Source organism: Neofelis nebulosa, chromosome 3 (assembly GCF_028018385.1).
Source record: "Neofelis nebulosa isolate mNeoNeb1 chromosome 3, mNeoNeb1.pri, whole genome shotgun sequence".
Classification (NCBI taxonomy): domain Eukaryota; kingdom Metazoa; phylum Chordata; class Mammalia; order Carnivora; family Felidae; genus Neofelis; species Neofelis nebulosa.
The window spans coordinates 77151581-77173144 of record NC_080784.1 but is presented as its reverse complement, the minus strand read 5'-3'; the positions used below and the strand labels follow the sequence as shown (position 1 = coordinate 77173144).

At 44.1% G+C, this 21564-nt stretch overlaps 1 protein-coding gene across 2 annotated transcripts in view; it reads left to right on the top strand.

The window, feature by feature from the left end:
* FHIP1A (FHF complex subunit HOOK interacting protein 1A) overlaps nucleotides 1–21564 on the top strand; it is a 248154-nt gene that overhangs the window by 208784 nt on the left and 17806 nt on the right. For both annotated transcript variants that reach the window (XM_058721167.1, XM_058721168.1), the window contains 3 exons: nucleotides 9550–9717; nucleotides 10868–10947; nucleotides 19798–19988. In XM_058721167.1, coding sequence (XP_058577150.1) covers nucleotides 9550–9717; nucleotides 10868–10947; nucleotides 19798–19988 — 439 coding nt within the window. The remainder of the gene's footprint in view (nucleotides 1–9549; nucleotides 9718–10867; nucleotides 10948–19797; nucleotides 19989–21564) is intronic.

Sequence of the window (21564 nt, the reverse complement as noted above, 5' to 3'; positions counted from 1 at the left end):
TTTAAAAAATACTGTTCTCATGTTTTGGAAGATTATTTGGAGAATGGGTTATGAGATTAATCTTGACACTACTTTTAAGCCTTATCATGGGCTGCAAATGTTAGCTGGTCTTCTCTTGGTATAAAACATTCATTATTAATCCATTCACTCAACAAATATATTTTGAACACCCAGTATATGTGAGGCACTGTTCTAAATGCTGGCATGAGATCACTCTAGCAGTTTACTTACAAAGCAAATCATCTAATTTTCAGAGAAAACACTGTATCAGTTTGCATAAGGTTTAGCTGCAGATAACAGAACACTCCCTTCATGTCACAGAAAACTCCCTTTAAACAATCTTTTTTTCTTTTTTTTTTTTAATTCCATACACCAGTTCTGTTCACGTCTATCTCACTGGCCAGGACAGGTACAGCTATACCTAGATACAAAGGAAGGGGGAAACTGTAGTTTTTTTAGCTCTAAATTTAAGGTTCATTCTCAAAGAAGAAAGACTGAATATTGGGGAGACAGAAGTGCCTGCCACAAACCTCAAAGTTTCATAGATGTTAACAAAATTTAGTTTCTGTTGATGGGAAGCTGGAGCTTTCTGTTACTATTCTGTGGAAAAGCCAGGCTGTGTACATATAGGGTTGCACATGTTGTGCACTGCACAGGGACGTCCTACAGAAAGGGCAGATCAGAAGAGGGAGTTGGCAGAAGCAGCTAGAAGTTAGGAGACTAAAGTGTGTTCATTGTCTCAACACATGCAGTCAGCTTTTTAGAGTCTGAATCAGTGTAAGTTTCTGAAAAGCTACCTCATCTCTGACCTTGCCGTGGTACTTCATGTCATTTCTCTGCCATTGTAGGAGAGAAAATTAGGGTTATAAATTAAGCTTGCATTTACTGTTGATTTGAAACGGAAAAGTAGATTTCTGTCTTTCTTTCTTTTTAATTTCAACAAGTGCACGAGGGAGATAATGCTCCCTCAGTTCTTAAGCATCAGAATTATGGAAAGATAGGAAGGGTCCCACTCTCTCTAACGCAAAGAACCACAGGAAAGTACCTCGCACAAAGCCCCACCTTATTTATCTAAGGCAGCCAGGTGGTGTTTGTCCTGGAAACAGTCTTGGAGAAGAGAGGGAGGGTCCGGTCTGGAAGGTGGTGTGAATCTTCTATTCTTTCCCTGCACCCTCCTAGCAGAACATTAAACATTTATTGGCAACAAATGCCCGGCAATATTTCAAATTGTCGTAAGAAAACCAAAAAGGAAAACAGAAAGGAAGTTTGCAGTCTGCTTAGTTTTCTTTTGCCCGACACTAAACTTTCTTTTCCTCTCCCCCACCCCCCATTTGTATGTCTGACTGGCGTTTCCAGTGAGGTAGAGACAGAATCACTGTGACAGGGTCCACCTCTGTGTACCTTACTCTGTGATTATCTAGTGCCAGGTGATGACCAGGTTGGGGCAACAGAGAGAAACGAGATTTAGAACAGAGAGACGAGAATTATTGAATTCACTTAAGTAGATACCTGTGTGTTTTCTAAGTCTTCCATTGTGTTGAGGACTTTCTGTCTCATGGGAAGTAAGCCAGGAGTGAAATCTGGCTTTTGTCATCCTAGCTTGCCTTTGTTATAGTCTGTGGTGTCTAGGAAAATTGGTCTGTGTATAAAACTCCAGGGCAAATAATACCTTTGACCCGGCAGGCAAATTGAATGGGGAGGGAGGTGGTAGGCCTTCTTATAATTGTTCTCAAATAACTTCATTCTGCAGAAGCTGCTGATTGAGACTCTGGTCCATGAACCATTTCCCCTTGACTGTTGGGTTTTAATGTCAATGCTCATCAGAATTCACTAGTACTGTCCGATTAATCAAGAAGAGAAATTAGGGGGAAACCCAAGGAAGCATTTCTTTTTTCCCACTAGGTCACTTTTCTAGGTTGCTGTAATTCAAGAGCATGGCATGAGTTAGGCTCTGTATTTTCAATGTAATGTTATTCGTGATAAAAGGAAAATATCCTCTGCTTTGCATGTATTGTCAAATTAATCTAACCACCTTGCTGATGAAGGCGTCCCCAAACATGGGTTGTAAAAACCACGTGTTTTTATTAGTAACAGGGCTGCTGATTTCCATCTCGACACATGTATTGATTATCCTCTGAGTCCCTGCTGGTGTAGCAGGTGCTTTGAGAATTCACACTGTAGGTCAGACACAGTCATTTCTGCAGTAAGTTTGTAGTCTTAAAGGATGGGCGAAGGCATTAAGGAAGCTGGGAAAGGAAATGGACTAGCCTACAAAAGAGAAAGCTGAGGGCTTAATAATTCCAGAATAGGAAAGACAGCTGAGTTTTGAGAGTTGGCATTTCCCTGTCACCACGTCTTAATGTGAGCACAGGGTGAGGCACACTGTTTTTTTAAAAAAAGTTTTAATATTTATTTTTTGAGAGACAGAGCATGAGTGGGGGAGGGGCAGAGAGAGAGGGAGACACAGAATCCGAAGCAGGCTTCAGGCTCTGAGCTGTCAGCACAGAGGCCGACACGGGGCTCAAACTCATGAACTGTGAGATCGTGACCTGAGCTGAATTCGGGTGCTCAACTGACTGGGCTGCTCAGGCGCCCCGCGTGAGGCACACTTTAGATGACGGGGGTAGAATCTTCTTTACAATGAGGAATGCTTTCTGGTTGGGAAGACCGGGGCTGTGTTGCCACGGGAAGCAGTTTAGAAGAAGGCAGAGTGGCGATGTGTGCTTTGGCTGCCCAGCAGCAGAACCCCTTCCTCTGGAAGCCCACTTCTTCAGCCTTCTGGTGGTTCCGCTCACGTACTGCAGGGTCCTTTCATGCAGGGTCATTTTGCTTGGGTTGAGACCGTTCTCATGAAGTTGTGTGGACTCCAGGAGCTGAAGCAATATGCTGAGAATAATCCTTCATTACACAGTAGGTGCTCAGAAACTGACCAGTGATGATGGCGTTGTTTCTATGGTGGTTCGTATTATAACTAAGATGCTTTCTGAAACAGCTACTAAACAGCCAACAGATGGATTTAGCGATCTTTGGGATACTGTTTGGATCTCTGCTTCTGCACTTAAACACCCACCCCAGAGTGTCTCTGTTCATTCTGACCTCAGAACCAAACTGTGAAATAGCTTTCTTATGCGATATTTGGAGGATTTCAATAACTGAATTCTATTAGATGAGGTTCAAATATAATGGATCATATGTTGAATTACACTCTGATAAGTTATATTATAATGAAGTATTAGGGAACAAATTATGCACACATAGTACAGCAAGGGAGGTTTTAGATATAATGTGCCAGGGCACCGGGGTGGCTCAGTTGGTTGAGCATCCAACACTTGGTTTTGGCTCAGGTCATAATCTCATGGTTTGTGGGCTTGAGCCCCGCGTTGGGCTCTGTGCTGACAGTGCAGAGCCTGCTTGGGATTCTCTTTCTCCCTCACTCTCTGCCTCTCCTCTGTGCTCGCTCTCTCTCAAAATAAATAAATAAACATTAAAAAAAAAAAAAAGAAAGAATTTGCTGACTGCTCTGGGGAGAGGTTTATGATAGGCAAGAGGAAGTGTATTATAATTTAATGGATTAGTTAGTTGATAAATATTTAGTTGATTTAATTATTACATTTAATGTATTACAGATATATTGAAGAAATGCTGGGAATAAAAGATAGAGACTGGCTTAATTTTAACATTTTTCCTTAAAATATGTTGCTGATGTCACTCTAGCTGTCATTTTAGTTCCTTCCTTCCTCAAATATTTTAGGAATAAGTAGTCAAACTTACTGATTTTGGATATCACCTCCATTTGCCTTTTCAGCCTGCCCATGGTGGTGTCAGTGACTGGTGTGGCCTAGAGGTCTAGGAGCAGAAGGGAGGCTTGAGGGGCCAGGAGGGAGAGAGTCTGACTCATCAACTGCAGGCTCTCTGCAGACTTGGAATAACCGAACGTCATCTTTCCTGAATGTTTGGCTGAAACAGTGGGGCTGCTTGCTGAGAACCAGGGTATCTGTCTTCCCTTATGTACTTGAACGTTCTTTGTGCTCTGTGTCCTTGGAGGGTAGAAGATGTCTGTGAAGAGCCCACCCAGCTGCTGCCCTTGGCTGCACTTGGGTGGACATGCCTCCTGCCTGGCCGCTAGCTTGTCTGGCAGCAGCGAGCAAAGTTCTTAGCCTGTGTTTCCTGTGAAGGTCCCTTCATGCCTGTTCAGTGCGGTCCAGCCTTATTGTTCCTCTCTTCCCTGCTGCTTTCAGTGGGCAGGGTTCAGCTGAGTCTCAGTTTCCTAACCCTCCAATTGGAGCTGCAGGGGCTGAAGACTTACACATGACCCGGGTGAGCCCCTGCTTAGCTAGTTTTTTCCTGTCTGTGGAAGGAAAAGCCAAGGGAAGGTGGCTTCTAACTTGGAGAGGATGCAACAGTCACCTGACCCCACTGCCTGCCACCTGCCTAAGCGACAGAAGGTAGAACCCATCTGTTTGTTCCAATGTGACTGGATCACAAAAAAACAATTAGCAGGTGGGAAATTTGTTTTTCGGGACATACACATAAACCTGCCATTATAGGGAGGATTCTGGTGCTAATTTAGATGCAAATGGAATTGCCCAACTAGAGCTGATTACAGAAAGGTCAGAATGTCTATATGCTCAATTTCACTCCTACGCTACGCATTAAGTTAACGTGCTGCCGCGATCGTGGGCACGATGGCTGGGCTTGGTTCTGGCCTTCGCTTTTGAGAGAGTTTTGAATTACAGAAGCGGGATGTGACACATGGTGTCAACTCCTCTCTTCCTTCCCACTCCCTTTTTTAAAGGAAAACAAGTCCTATTTTGTCCTTTTCTGAGAGGCTTGAGATATTAATTTTAATTTTTTTTTTTCAACGTTTTTTATTTATTTTTTTGGGACAGAGAGAGACAGAGCATGAACGGGGGAGGGGCAGAGAGAGAGAGGGAGACACAGAATCGGAAACAGGCTCCAGGCTCCGAGCCATCGGCCCAGAGCCTGACGCGGGGCTCGAACTCACGGACCGCGAGATCGTGACCTGGCTGAAGTCGGACGCTTAACCAACTGCGCCACCCAGGCGCCCCGAGATATTAATTTTAAAAATGCATGTCTGGGGCTCATGGCTAAGATAGAAAGGAGTAGATTGACTGTAAATTCAGTTGCTTCCTGGTCAGAGAACTAATCTGGACTTTGCATGCACTTCTTCCAGACTCTGAACATGCTGGGTTGGAGCCTGGGGTGTAGGACTGGTGAGGAGCCTGAGTGGCTGAGGGGGAGGCAGAAAGGCCCGTGGGCTGGTGTGGTTATTGCAGTGCTACTGTATCACTTTTCAGATGTTTCTGACTCTAATGCACAGAATTTATCTTAGGCATTTGTGTATGTTTGTCTATATTTTTTACTGAGTATGTAACAAGGCACATACATAAATATATTACATTACATATAGTTTGAACAAAATAGGCACCCAAAAGTTTCACAAAATAGTTCCTACCAAGTGCAATGTACTCTAGTATTTTCTGTTTCAGTCTGGTCTAAACCATGAGTGAACCGATACACTGATTTCACTATCCACTTTTGGATTTCAGACTCTAGTTTAAAAACACCAGTTTGAGGGACTGGTGAAGGCATTGGGCGTGAAGGGGACCCAGGTGAGAGCTACTGGAGGGGGGAGAAGGTGGGTGAAGAAAGGGATTGATTTCAAAGGGTAGACCAAACTGCTCTTGACAGAAATGAAGTCAAGTCCCTGAGTCAGGGCTCAGGTTCCATTCTAGAACTGGGGCTGAAAAGTGAAGCACAGAAGGGTGCCTCAGCAGATACATTCTTTAGGTTCATGGTTGCATTTATCTTGTCAAGGATAATTATTTGTTTGTGGGAAGGAGTTTTCCTTAGGTTATTGCTGTCCTGATGCCTTAATTTTTTAAAATTTGTTTTTCTAAATAATTTTTTTAGTGTTTATTTATTTATGAGACAGAGACAGAACATGAGCAGGGGAGGGGCAGAGAGAGAGAGAGAGAGAGAGGAAGACACAGAATGCAAAGCAGGCTCCAGGCTCTGAGCTGTCAGTACAGAGCCCAACACGGGGCTTAAATTCATGAACCATGAGATCATGACCTGAGCCAAAGCTGGACGCTTAACTGACTGAGACACCCAGGCGCCCCTATGGTTCTGCCTTTAGTAAGAATTAACATTCCTAAGCTTTAGTATCCTTAAATTTTATTACTGTATATTATATGGTAGTAAGGTAGAACCTCATTTACTATTTCTACTAGTATTTGTACCCAGATTTGTAGCTACCTGCAATTCCTTACAGAACAAGAGAAATAAATACTGACAGTCATCTCACCGGTAAGACAAAAGGTCTTACGTACATCAAGAGTTGATTGTCCTTTGTAATTGGACCATGAAGAGGATGCTACTGTCCTGTTCTACTAATATGTCCTCTTTGGGGGCATCAGCAGCTGCTTTGGTTTTGCATTCTGCAAAAGGCAGAGCTGCCTTCCCCTGGGGGTTCATCGTTAGCTTTCAAGTGATCACACTTAGGCTCTGGTCTCATCCTCGTTAAGGAGGTTGCCTATTTGGGGGATTAGAGGAAGATTCTGAAAAGTAAGATAATGGGGCAGGAAAAGATTTTCTGGGATAAAAGTCTTCTGAGGGCTCTGTGAATATGGAGGAGGGAAAAGACAGAGAAGGGAACCAGATTTTCTTGGCTTGGGTATTAGTTTAAGGTGAGTGTGACCTCGTTTATAAAGAGGTTACAACTTGATGCTTAATAGAATTGGGTTTTTAATATTTATACCATGTTATGTAAATGCTGCCCCTCCAAGTGTTTTCTTAAATCCTCTTAGCTTATAAATGACAGCTTTGATTGCTAAGAAAAGAAAAAAAAATAATAAAATCTTTCATTTATCCAGCCTAAGAGTAGTAAACAATAGATGCTTAATGCCCTGCTTTCATGTGAGCCCCCAAAGACTGAGACTTCTGTTCTAAAGGGTTTATTGCTGTGCTTTTGAGCTTATTAAGGTCATGTGTAACTTAAGGGGGGGAAAAGCTGATGGTGCATTATTGGTGCAAAGGCAGCTCCTGGAATTGTGCAGGACATGTCAGCTCAGCAGTGCTCAGTAAGGAAGGCTGAAAATACAGTATTGCAGAAATTGCATGCATGCATGGCCCGTTTGAAATGTCTGGTTGTGCGTTTTTCTAGTGATCCAGATCATTAGGGAATTAGACTTCTGCCCAAGTGAGTTTGAATTAAGTTTCTGCTAACGGACCCCGAGATTGTGGCAGTGGAATGGGGGTGAGCTAATGGAGCTCCACGTTCGGTGGTGGTATGAATCATTCCCCCATAAGTATACTTGGTGCATCAGTTATTTCATAGGTTTTTATTAAAAATGTCCCCATTCTCTGGGGCCCTCAGAACACATTCAGAGAAGAGGGAAGAATTAAAAATTAAGCTCAACTCTGGCAAATGTAAATCACTAGGACCTTGGGGGCTGTTGTTTATTCAGGAAATGTTATATTCAGTACCTTCTATGTGCCCAACTCTGTACATTGCACTGGAGTAATAAAAAAGACATAGCATGTGTTCCAGGACAGCGTTAAGAGTGCTATGAGCTTGGGACTGGAGAACACCAAAAAAACACAAGGATAGAAGCAGTTTATTTCAGGACCAGGGACAGCCCATGAGAAGCACTCTTCTCAAGGTAATTTATTTGCCGAGTGGTTGAGGCTCGCCTGTTTGTTTTGTTATATTTGGGCCACAGAGAGCCCTTTCAAGTTGGTCAGGTGACACAGTGGTGTGTGGAATGTTTTGAGGGCTCAGAGCACTGGCGCTGAGCTGGAGGGGGACGGTGTTTGCACTCTGTTGCACGCCGAGCTCATGCCACTCAGGGTTCTGCTGGGCCACTTGTCAACAGATCCTGAGAGGGTGAGTTCAAGTGTACTGTATAGGCATGCCTTGCTTGGAATGAGGAAAATAGACAAAACTGATTTGGCTTTATCTTATCCACTTGGACTCCTCTGTCTGGAATATAACTAAGGACCAAGAAAATATATAAAAACAGTTTAAGCCTTTATGTACAGATGCATCCACATGGGGCCTATCTATACTCAGATATCAGATTTGCTGATCTGGTTTCTAAACTGATTTTGAAGACAGAACATTACAAGGAGAAGAGTGTGTTATAAAAGGAATGACCAACAACAATATCATAAAGTGACAGTTAATACTTTGGAAGAAAGGAAGAAAGAAATGAAAAACTGGAAAAGAGAAAGATGTAACCACTCAAAAAGCATCCCCATCTGTTTAGCGTCAGGTGCATTAGACTCATGGCAGGGGAGATGGCTGAGATTTCTAGGGGATAGAGCTGGAATCTGAAGTTTGGAACTGTTTCCCTCGTGATTTCCATGCATCCCAGTTTGGGTATATCTATTCTAGTCAGTCAGACAATTGATGACCCCTGTTCATCAAGAGATGTTGTACTTTGCTTTTTAGGAAGACAAAGAAATCTATCCGAGTTCTTAAAATATTCCCTATCAAAATGCTTAAAATTAAAATTTGAATGCTTTAAGCACCAAATCCTCAGCACTTTGAAAAACTTGACTCTTGAGAGTTTTATATTCCATGAAAGACAGACATTCTACTGCTTGGGATAATCACACCACGTAGAAAATACTAATTTGTATTATTAAAAAAAAGTCGGTTACTTTGTAAGTGGTAAACTCTTTTTTTTTTTTTTTTTTTTTTAACGTTTTATTTATTTTTGAGACAGGGAGAGACAGAGCATGAACAGGGGAGGGTCAGAGAGAGGGAGACACAGAATCTGAAACAGGCTCCAGGCTCCGAGCTGTCAGCACAGAGCCCGATGCGGGGCTCAAACTCACGGACCGCGAGATCATGACCTGAGCTGAAGTCGGCTGCTTAACCGACTGAGCCACCCAGGCGCCCCAGTGGTAAACTCTTATAGCACTTTATAAATAACACTTTACGTATATTATTCAGTTATAAAAATTTGACTTGCGACTTTCCAGGAACATACCTGAACATCTGCATTACTTTGTATCTGTACCTCTTACATATATACATACATACACACACCCATCTTCCTGGACAGAAAATGTGTTCTTATGGTTCTAGCTCCTGGTACATAGCAAGTCTAATAAATATTTATTGGATGACTAATGATGAAACAGTTATACTGAGCTTTCTAATTAATCCTTTATTGACCATGTAGATACTTTACATTATCTTCCCCCCCCCCTTTGTGGTTACACACTAAAATCTTTATGGTATTTGAACTGCATTTGATGATTAGAGTTGTCAGAACACTTGAATTGCTTTTTTATGTCCTTGCTTTTCCGTTACTGAATTAAAGGGCGGAAGCAGCATGTGGTATTGTGGGATGTGAATAGGTTATAGGCTTCAGATGAAGCTCTGAAGCGTGTTCTTGTGGTTGGCATGTCCTTGCCTTGATGGGGTCACTACGGTGAGGCCAGGGGCCTTTGGGGAAGCATGTATCACAGCATCGAGAGGATGCTCGCCTGTGCTCACTCTGTCGTTGGTCCCAGGTGACTGTGGAGGAGGTCATGACCACAACTGCATATCTGGACCTTTTCCTGCGTAGTATCTCCGAGCCAGCATTACTCGAGATCTTCCTCCGTTTTATCCTGTTGCACCAGCACGAGAATGTCCACATCCTAGATACTCTCACAAGCCGAATCAACACCCCATTTCGGGTAAGGTGAACCCCAGAGGAAGGGACTTTATAACTCAGAACAAATTTCAGGAGAGTTTGTTTTGGGGATTAATGATGAATATTTTTTCTCTAATCCCCCCTCCCCTGCTGTTTCTTGTAGCTATTATTATTATGACACCATTATGGATTTCATTGACCAGGTTTTAGGTCCGTCCTGTCTAGAACACAGACTAGGAATTACTACCTGGTGCAAAAAATTACTTAAGTGCTCTGATGAAATGATGAAAGCTTACTCTCAAAAGGGTACAATGATTTTATAATTCACCTGTAGGTATCTTCCCTATTTGGCTGTTTACCTTTCCTTTTTGGAAATTAGAGATCAAAAGAATTCTTGGTTTTGAATGAACTTCTTAGAAAACTGTATTATCATACTCTCAGCACTACTGAAAATGGAACCAAGGAGAATGTTTGCCCCAAAGCCAAGAGACAAGCCCAAAGGAGCTGAGGCATGGGTCTAAACACTCTAGTTGGGGAGGTGGCCAGGGTACCTGCAATTTTCTGTTAGCCCTGTCTTGTAAATAACCAATGTCATATTTGAAAATAACTTGGGAAAATAAATGCCAAGCAGGAGATCGTGTGTGTGTGTGTGTGTGTGTGTGTGTGTGTGTGTGTTGGGGAGTTGTAGGGGCACGTTTATGTGGATCTTTAAAAGTTGGAAATAAGAGCACAGGCATTTTGTAGGAGGGTCATTCTGCATTATGGCATCATTCTAGACATAAGCTTTCTTAAATGTTTATTTATTTTTGAGACAGAGAGAGACAGAGCATGAGCAGGAAAGGGGCAGAGAGAGAGGGAGACACAGAACGTGAAGCAGGCTCCAGGCTCTGAGCTGTCAGCACAGAGCCCGACATGGGGCTCGAACTCACAAACGGTGAGATCATGACCTGAGCCGAAGTCGGACACTTAACTGACTAAGCCACCCAGGCGCCCCTAGACATAGGCTTTCTAATCAAATCCTGTAGGAGAACTAAAAGCCTTAACACACATTCTCTCGGGAAGCAGCATGTTTTTATCAAAGCTGCTAAAAAAAGAGGCCATTTTATTTTGTAATTCTGATTTATTTTCCATCTGTGGGGAGTAGAGCTATCCTTCCAATATCTGAAATAGAATGTGTGTTTTTTGCTTCCCAGCTCTGTGTGGTGTCCCTGGCATTGTTTAGAACTCTCATCGGTTTACATTGTGAAGATGTGATGTTACAGCTAGTTCTAAGGTGAGTTGCCCTCTTTTGTTCTCTTTAAAGAAAAACTCAATATGTACTATTGCTATTATATTTTTCTTTGGGTCATATAAGCCATGTAGGAGCCATGCTTCTAAGGGAAAAAATGATCAGGAATATCAATCTAATTTCTGTATCATTTCCCAAGGTTAATTTTAGTTTTCCTATTAAGAGTATTTACAGGGCTAAATACATTGTATTATAAATATGTTCCTGGAAATAACAGATAGGATGTTGGGAAATTTTCAGACTATGAAGGCTTTCCTGTTCTGCGGCTGAATGTCTTTCTCCTGAAGTACACTTTTAGAGGCCTGTGTTATTGGAAACAACTTTTCCAAATATGAAATGCTATTGATATATAATTTTTATGACTCTTGCTTTCCTAATGTTACACCTACAGCGTGCTCTCTCTGACCTGTAAGTATGTTTCAATTCAATTCAGTAAATATTTAATGAGTACTTTCCATGTACAGTTCAGAAGAGAGTAGGGCATGGGGTAGATGGATTGAAAAGGACTTATAAACAAGGTGGAGCAGGTAGGACCTTCGGAGGGACAGGTGAGAAAGGTTTGGGGAATTGGCTAGTATTTGAAGACAGGTGTCAGGAGTCAAAGTGAACTGCTGTTTAGGATGCTATTAATGTGATCATTTGGCAGGGGACTCAGGAACACCTAATCCCGCCTTGGCCCAACTCTGCCTCTCCTGTGGGGGTCCCCAAGGGAAGCATCTGCTTTGTGAAGGGAGAGAGGGGGAGGTGGCTAGGCTTTGTGCTCCCACACTCCCCTCTCGGGGTATGGAAACAAAAAGGAACAAGTCAACCAGGGTCGTCTGGCACGCCTTCCTGCCTCCTCCTTCCTTTGATTCCTTTGAGGACGTTCTGACCCTTTGTGTGACCTCCTCCTTGGGAATAGCGGGAGAAGAAGCCTAGGACAAGGGAAGAGGAGGAGACTTGGACCACCTCTGGTCACCAGTGGGGTTTTGATACAACGTGAATAGAATTACGAGAAGAGGACATTCCAAGTGGCTGCGTTAGCATTTCCATCGTGGTAGCTGTGGACAAGTAAGGGGGTGGCGAAGTGGTCGGGGAGCAAGAGGAGAGGCTTCACCCAGGAACAGGTTAGAAATGCAGATTCTTGGTCTTTTCCCAGATGTGCTGACTCAGGGGGTGGGTGGGGCCTGGCAAGCTGTGTTCTAACTAACTCTCCAGGGGATTCTGATGCATGGCTGATTTTGAGAACCAGTGGTCACTGGTTTATCTGCAAATGGGAGCGATAAAAAAACCAAAACCAAAACCAGGCTGGAAGAGGTGGATGGTGGCAGGCATCATGGTGGAGGCCTCACAGGGTTATCATTTCGTGGGGAAGTAGATCACTTACTAATTTTCTTACTTTTAAAAAGAGTTTTTGGACTTTCTAGAGGTTTAGATTAGGTCATCAGTCACTAATCTTAAGGCACTGGCAAAGAACAAATCTAATCACCAAGAGAGAGCCTGGGTAGTCTGGCTAGAATATTTTGAGTAGAACATCCCATCCTAAAAGGATTGCTTCAGCTCCCGTTAGGTGTCTGCTGACGTGACAGATGCATTAGCAAGGCCTGAACGGAATCCCTCAGAGCAACTTGTTAAAGCCTTTCTTACTGCCCCAAACCACACTTTGCTTCCCACCATGGTAAAACCTGATTATATTTAAGTGTCAAATTCCTAAAGGCTGCTTCGCTCGGGGCATGAAATGCAGCTGTCTTTTTCAGCCTCCCTGGAAGCCTGGCCCTGCTGGGGATGTGCAGAGCCTTTCCCCTCCGAGCCACCTCATCACATGTGGCCCAGCTGGGGACAACTCCTCCATCACCTTTTGTCTACGGGGGATGCGGTGCGGTGCTCGTTGTGCTAAACTCTGCCCTCAGAGATCATGTTAGCTCCTTTTGAGACCCAGTCATGTGCCACGTGAAGGGGGAGAAATTGGCTCATGGTTGAGATATTTCCATATCCAAGTCAGGGCTAATCGTTTCCCAGCAAAGTGCCTGAAGGGCACACATCGAAGATTCTGAATAGGGTGATGGAAGCCAAATCCCATGTAACTACCTGGTCTTAGGCTCTCTGAGCCCAAGCATTTTCCTTGTTTCTTTAATAAGGATGATGGCGATAATACAATAATGATAGTTACCCTTTATGTAATACCTTCTTTTTCTTTTTTTTAAGAGAGAGAGAGTGTGAGAGGGGCAGTGGGGGGTGGGGGAGGGAGAGGGAGAGAGAGGGAGAGAAGGAGAGAGGGAAGCCCCCAAGTGGGCTTCATGCTCAGTGTGGAGCTTGGACGTGGGCTTGATCCTATGACCCTGGGACCATGACCTGAGTGAAAATCAAGAGTTAGGTGCTCAGTGGACTGAGCCACCCAGGCGCTCCAATTTATTTCGAATTCTACCTCATTGCCTGGGGGAATCCATGAGCGAATGGAGAATATACACGGAAGTCAGGTACGCAGCAGACTCGTGGGAACCCTCAGCTTCCTGGTCTCTGCCCTCTGAACTGCCAGGTCCCCCCCCCCCCATTTTAAATTATATTTAATTGTCATAACATACACAGAACATAATATTTGCCATCGTAACCATACAGTTCAATGAATGGTATTAAATGCATTCACATTGTGGTGCAGCCATTGCTGCCATCCATCTCCAGAAATGTTTCCACCTTGCAACAGGAACACTGTGTCCCACTACACACTAATTGACCATGTCTCCCTCCTCCGGCCTCAGGAAGCCCCTCTCCTACTTTCTGACTCTCTGAATTTGACTACTCTCTAGATACCTCCCTTAAGTGGAATCATACCCTTTTTTTGGTGCCTGAACTTTTTCACTTTTCATTTTGTCTTCATGTTGTTGCGTGTGTCAGGATTTCCTTCCTTTTTAGGACTGAATAATATCCCACTGTTTATATATACCACATTGTGTTTCTCCGTATGTCTGGTGATGGACATTTTGGGTTCCTTCCGCTTTTTGGCTGTTGTGAATAATGCTTCTAGGAGCATGGGAGTACAGATACCTCTCTTCAACACCCTGCTTTCAATTCTTGTGGGTGATATACCCAGAAGTGGGATGGCTGGATCACATGGTAACCCTATTTTAAGTTTTTTACTGTTTTGCATAATAGCTGCACCATTTTACATGCCCACCAACAGTGCACGAGGGCTCCAGTTTCTCCACATCCTTGCCAACACCTGTTATTTTCTGTTAAAGAAATGGTGTTTTTGTGATCATGCAAAAATGACAGATTTCAAGAACCAATCAGAACTCTTAGAAGTAAAAGCTGTAATTATTGCAATGAAAAATCAGGGGTTTGGGTAAATAGCATGTGGGACGCAGATTAAGAGAGAAAGAGAGAATTAGTGAACTAGGAGATAGAATGGAAGAAGTTATTACATTTGTAGCAGAAAGAGATAAAGAGATTAAAATTATGAAAACAAGGCTGTGAATGATGGTGGTTAAATTGATAAAGTGTAACAGATCCCATTAGAAGGAGAGTGAACTGCTGACTTGACCTATTCTATTTTTGGAATTTCTAGCTCATACTCAGATGTTTGGGAGAATCAAGTGTGGGGCTATCTGAAAAGTGTTTTTGAAACGCTGTAACATACTACACAAATTGAAGGGAGGAGAATTTCCTGGAAAATACATCCTAAACTAATGAAAACGTTGTCTTTTCTGATTTAGAATCTGTACAAAAGCAAAGACAATGCAAAATCCTTATTCTTCTAGTCATTTAAACTTTATCTTCAGGGACATAAAACACAGATTTATAATCTGTCCTTTTTGTTATTGCCACTATAGTGGTTCGAACGCACATGATAAACGTGTGGGGCTGAGAGGCAGTAGAGCAGTCGAGATTATGTGAGTCCACCGAATTGAACTTATTTGTTATGTGATAAATAATAACTATATGTCCATTTTTGTTGCAATCCAAATACTACTAAATACTGATATTGCAAAGTGATAATCCATTCATAAGTGATATATTTCTTACAGTTAGCATAATAATCAGGAGCCGTAACTTGAAATAAGGTACCCCCAAAAGAGAGGCTATTTTAGTGAGCAGAAAACCAAGGAGAAACTGTCCACCTGCATGGATGTGACATAGAATAGGCCAGAGGCAGGCAGGAAATGCCGATAAGCAGTGAGGTGACAGATCACCCCCATATTCCTGGCACTTGCCAGTTTAGGCAAAATTTAATTGCTTACTACCCTGAATGCCATTTCTGAATATTCTGGTTGGGGCATTTTTTCCGGAAGTGCTGGTCCATCGTCAGGTTCTTGAATTGCGTTGCCTGTTGTGTTCAGTCAGAGGATGTTTTGCTCGGAGAGGAAAGTGCGTTGCTGTGTGTCCACTTCAGAAACATTTCCATCCTGCATGGGAGCTAGGTGTCTGGAGGAGAGCAGGGGGAAAAAAAAGGCAAGCCAGCCTAGGGGAAGATGGCTAGGAAAAGTACAGTCAGAATGTCTTTGGAAAACAATCTTTTTGAAATTTACTGATGTTGCTTTGTAGATTTTTGCCTCTCGGTGCGTTATTGAGGTTCTTGTCATCTCATAGAAACACCTTACCTACTTCATTGTACTGCTTTGTTTTGCTCGTGTTGTCAGTGTAGCAATAGGCAATGTGTGCGCTTTGTTACTGATTGGCTGTCACTGAACTGTTTCAGATGCAACGATGCTTCACTTCAATGAGCGAGAGGGAGAGGGACAGTGGGCCAAGGGGTGTGAAGCGTTGGGGAAATAATGAAAAAAAGAGAGGACAATATGGAGGATATCATTTTTTCCCCCTGCTGTGTTGTAGGACGGCTTTGAGTAATCTGGATCTCTAAAATCAGATATTTCTTAGTTTCTGGTTATTTTTACTGCTTTTGAATTTAAATAAAAGCCTCCAGACAACGTATGTGTAGTATAAATGAAAAGATGGTTTGAGGACAAATTCTGGAGTGATTTCTCTCTTATCGACAGTCACTTCCTTTTGATATTTGACATTAGGGCAGCTTCTGACATTCATTCTGTTCCTAATCTTTCCCTGTAAGGGATGGGAAGACAGAGGGTCAACGCGTGGTATTCCCACTCTTCCCTCTGGGATGATCCTTCACTTCAGAGGTGCTGTGGAAGCACTGTGAATACGAGGGAGGGGTTATTTATGTGAACTCACTCCCCATTTCCAATTTTTTTTTTAACTTTCTTTATTTTGAGAACGCACAGGGGGGAGGGGCAGAGAGAGAGGGAGAGAGAGAGAGAATCCCAAGCAGGCTCTGGGCTGTCAGCACAGAGCCCAAAGCAGAGCTCAGACTCATGTCCTGCGAGATCATGACCTGAGCTGAAATTGGAAGTCAGACACTTCACTGACTGAGCCACCCAGGTACCCCCCCCCAACCCTTTTTCAATTTGATAAAGTCTCTGCTTCAGCCTATAGGGAATCTCTGTTTATTTGATTTACTCAGAAGAAAATGCTTAGTTTCTGCTGAAAATATGTGTTTGCAAAGTTGCAAATTCCCAATTACTCTTTATTCTAATATAATTTCCAGCTACCCACTGGTGATATTTGATAAATAGCTTTATTAGGTTTGATCCACTGTTCCATTTCTAAAAAATACTTCAAACAAAGAGCAGAAATCTATGTATATCAACTTAAATCATGAAATATGCTTGGTTGGAGCTGTAAGCAGTCATCAAGTTCCTGCAGTGTATAAAAGCATTGAAGCAGTTTCTTTCTTAAATAATTAATGATCAAAATAAGGAGATAATAAATCCTATGTGATATGAGTTTCCCTAGGCCTCACCAGCCAGTGAGATGAGAACAGTCCATCTCAACAACCACACGATATGTCTCCCTGGGTCTTCTGGCCTTCACCTGTCAACTAAGACCTTGGCCTTAAAGGGGTCTTAACCCATGGTCACAAGCAAGTGTGTCCACCACCACAGTTGCCACAGCAGTGCCTGGTGAGGCCCCTTTGGTTGGTGCTGTCTCCTTCTGCCCCTGCCTGAGAGTGCAGAGGTGCTGAGGTGCTGGCCCAGCACTGCCTTCCCTTGTGCCCTCAGGGCCAGAGCTGTGCCCTGTGTAGACAAGTGGGAGAAAGCCTCTCTCCTCTGCATCATTGTCTGTCACCAAAGCATCTCTGCTCACAGATATCCTTGTGAAAAGACCGCCTTCATTTTGCTACCTACAGCTTCTTTTTTAAAATGTTTGATTATTTTTGAGAGAGACAGAGAGACAGAGAGACACAGAGAGAGAGAGAGAGACAGAGGAAATATGAAGCAGGCTCCAGGCTCTGAGCTGTCGGCACAGAGCCTGACGCAGGGCTCGAACTCACAAACTGTGAGATGATGACCTGAGCCGAAGTCAGAAGCTTAACTGACTGAGCCACCCTGGTGCCTCAACCTACAACTTCTGTTTCTTCTCCGCTAGTGCTCGGATCAAGACCCCAGAGCTGGGCCAAGGATTAGAACAGACCTGTCACCTTGCCCATATTGTCCTCCTCTCTTTCCTTTTTGTTTTTATGACCTTTGATATTCATACACTTGAATATATGAAAGTCGATGCCACCACATCAGACCTGTGGGGAATGTCTGGATCTCGGTGATTCCAAGTTTAGGCTTCAGGAGTGTGTGGATTATATGCCCGTGGGTGTGGGGGAGAAGAGACTAGGAGCCTCTGGCAGAGTACTTGAAGAATGGTGTGGTGGTTCTTTTGGGAATGGGAGGGCTAAGTGGCAAACTTGTTTCACACTGTGAAAGTTATTAAGATCGTTCATGTAAAGCACCACGAAAAGAATTCAGTCTTTTTTCCTCCTTGACTCAGGCTCTTGCCCTTGGTCAGTCATTAATGTAAAGGTACCTTCCTCATTTGGATCAAGAGGAAGTGGGAGACACAGCTTAGTTGTTCTCAGGCCTCCAGACACACCCTGAAAGTTGTACTTCTATCTTTTTCACCGAATCCTTCATCATAGCTTGTTTTCTTCTGTACTGCCTCTTTCTCAAAAGCAAAAAACAGAAACAAAAACATTCTGGTTTATTGAAGATCATGGCTCAGGTCTTCGGGAATTGGCCCTGGTGTAACAGTGACACTTGGCTCTGGAATGCTCCATCCCGTTTTTTTCCGTCTTTGTTTAAAGGAACAGTATTGTCCTCCCCCCCCTCCCCCCATTAAGAGTGTCAGCCATTTAAACAAACTTTATTCCACCTGTGAAGCCCACGGATGTGCTCCCAGGGTGTCAGAACTGATTGCCCAGATTTTCTTATCTCTAGGTTCATAGTGATACTCAGGTATTTTTTGATCACCCACGGAAAGCATTTTGTGTGCAGTGGGGCCTAGTGTTCCTTGGTGAGGCCTTGGCCACTGTGAAGTTGTGATTTATAATAAGAGATACATATTTGGTCTCTGTCCTGTGTCTGGCACAGACCTCCTAAAACCCTTGGAATTTCCTACATGCTGAGAGGAACAAAGATGTGTTTGTTATGTTGATAAGGCCACTCCAGGACCCAAATCTGGGAATGGAGGCTGGTTGCCAGGAGACCCAACCATGTGATTAGACGGTTACTTATAACTCTTGGTCCTACTCCCCTGACCTCCCGGGTTAAATCAGTCACCAACAGCCAGTGACTTAATCAACCGTGTCTCTGTAATAGAGCCTCCATAAAAATCCAAAAGGACCGGGTTCAGAAACTTTCCAGGTTGTTGAACACACAGAGATGTGGGGAGAACAATACCCTCGGAGAGAGCATGGAAGGTCTGTGCCCTTCCCCCACACCCTGCCCTATGCATCTCCACCATCTGACTGTTCCCCAGTTATATCCTTTTGTAATAAACTGGTGATCCAGGAAGTAAAATGGTGTTCTGAGTTCGGTGAGCCACTGCAGCGTATTATTTGATATCCAAGGAGGTTGTTGGAACCTCCCATTTATAGCAGGTCGGTCAGAAGCACAGGTGATAACCTTGGCCTGCGATGGTCATCTGAAGTGTGTGTACGTGGGCGACAGTCATGTAGGACTGAACCCTTCACCTGTGGACGCTATCTCCAGGTAGATACGGTCAGAATTGAGTTGAATTGAAGGACACCCTGCTGGTGCCTAGAGCCTTGTTGGCTTGTTGGTGTTGGGGCACCCCTTCTCCCTGTCCCCAGCTCCCATGTTGGAACTGGTGACCAGAACACCTTTCGCCGCCATATTTCCTCAGGGTCAACCACGAGAGTACGAGAGGGGGTTTGCACTGTGGAGTGGGTCTTTGCCTTTTCGTGCAGCTGCGGTCATTCAGCATCCACTATGAGCCAAAGTTTCTGGGACTATGAAACCACACTGTGAAAGAAGGCCCCTGCTCTGGTAGCACGTTGTACTGAGTGTCCGAGTGTTCTGAGACGCTGAAATAATTGTGAGTCTAGGTACCCGTGCTTTAGGAGAGGGCGGTGAGTGTAGTGGAGGGCGGGAGTAGCTCTGTCTTGGAGCAGGAAGCCCCGGAAGCCTTCCCAGAGAGGGTGACACTGAAGCCGGACCTTGCAGGATGACAAGACATCGGTGAGGCAGGGAACGGGGAGCACATTCCTAGTGAGGGTTACCGTGGGTGCAGACATGGAGGCAGAGCGATAGCAGACCCGGTGAGGGAGGAGGCAGTTTGTGAAGGTTGCAGCGTGAGGGCCCTCTGCAAAGGGGTGGTTCTGCCAGAAGAAGGAAGCCCTCCGCAGGTTTTAGGCAAGCGAGTGAGCCCCGGGGCTGGTAGGATGGCTGGCTCGAGAGTGGGGAGAGGATGCATCATGCGTCCACCTCGGGCCATGACGAGTCCCCATGGGAGTGGATGTGGCAGACACTGAATGCAGCCGTGTTGTCGTTACAGGTATCTGATCCCTTGCAACCACATGATGCTGAGTCAGAGGTGGGCCGTGAAGGAGAGAGACTGTTACTCTGTTTCTGCGGCCAAGCTGCTCGCCCTGACCCCCGTCTGCTGCTCCAGCGGGATCGCCCTGACTCTTGGGAACCAGGAGAGGGACTATATTCTCTGGTCAAAGTGTACGCATGATAGTTCAGGTAAAAGGAACTCGCCTAGTGAATAATCTTTAAACAAAAAGGATGCCAGATGCCATTCCTCCTCTGGATATGTGTCTCTTTGGGTAGACAGGGAATAATGCAGTGAGCCCCATTTCATTTATGAATGACTCGGGGAGGGTCTTTTCTGCTTCGTCTGATAAAAATTTTTTAAATGTTTATTTATTTTAGAGAGGGAGACAGACAGACAGAGCTGGGGAGGGTCAGAGAGAGAGAGACACAGAATCCGAAGCAGGCTCCATGCTCCGAGCTGTCAGCACAGAGCCCGATGTGGGGCTCGAACTCACGAACCACGAGGTCATGACCTGAGCCGAAGTTGGATGCTTAACCGACTGAGCCACCCAGGCACCACCCACCAGACCTTTATTTTGACCAGGTTTTAGTGGCATCCTCAGAGTACATATATGAAAATATGTGCCACCATGTCTTTTTAAACAAAATGGGGGTAGAGATGTGGAGATGGTTGTAGCTAAGATAGAATTAGTCCTTATTCTAATTTCTAAGATGACCCTTTGTGCGTGCTTGCCTGCCAATAATATATCATCATAAAGCTCGAAATTTGTGATGTGGCAAAAATATCTGATTCATTTCGTTGACCTACTTAGGTTTTTTGGTTTTTTTTTTTTTTAGTTTATTTATTTATTTTGATAAAGAGAGTATTCACTCAGGTGGGGGAGGGGCAGAGAGAGAGAGAGAGAGAGAGAGAGAGAGAGAGAGAGAGAGAATCCCAAGCAGGGCCCATGCTGACAGCACGGGGTGGGAGCCGAGGAATGCAGGGAAAAGCTTGATCCCAGGAATCATGAGATCATCACCTCAGCCAAAATCAAGAGTCGGAGAGTCAGATGCTTCACTGACTGAGCCACCCAGGTAACTCCGAGGGTTTTATTTGTTTTTAAATAAATACTCTGGTTTTGTTTTGTTGTTGTTGTTGTTTGGTTGTTTTAATAGGAGTTATAGTACTTGTGCTATTTGCCAGTTACAGTTGATCTTGTACAAGTAAAATTTATTTATTTATTGAGAGACACGGAGTGTGCAAGCAGCAGGGAGGGGCAGAGGGAGAGAGACTCGTAAGCAGGCTCCACCCTCAGCGTAGAGCCCCACGTGGGGCTCCATCCCAGGACCGTGGGATCATGGCCTGAGCTGAAATCAAGAGTCAATGCTCAGTTGACTGTGAGTCACCCAGGCCCTGCACAGGTAAAATTTAAATGGTCACCTATATCAACCTTGGCCCTCTGGCAGGCAGCTGAAACAAGGGGGTATTTGTTCATCTTCGGTGGTCAGAAGGCTATTTCAGTTCAGGAACGTTCTGCCTTTCCTGTGACCGCTAGGAAAGAGTCCAACCCTGGTACTGACCCCAGTATTTCCAGTGTGTATTCTGATATCCCCCCAAACAATATCATCCTGTCTATCCAGGCACCATCTTGTTAGATAAAGTATATTTTCTCTAAGAGCTGGGCTACTTGACCAGGAAAATATCAGGGTGTTTGGTGTAGATGTAATTGTTACAAATTAAGGTGGTTGTATTCTTGGTCTTTAAATAAAGATACAGTAATCATGG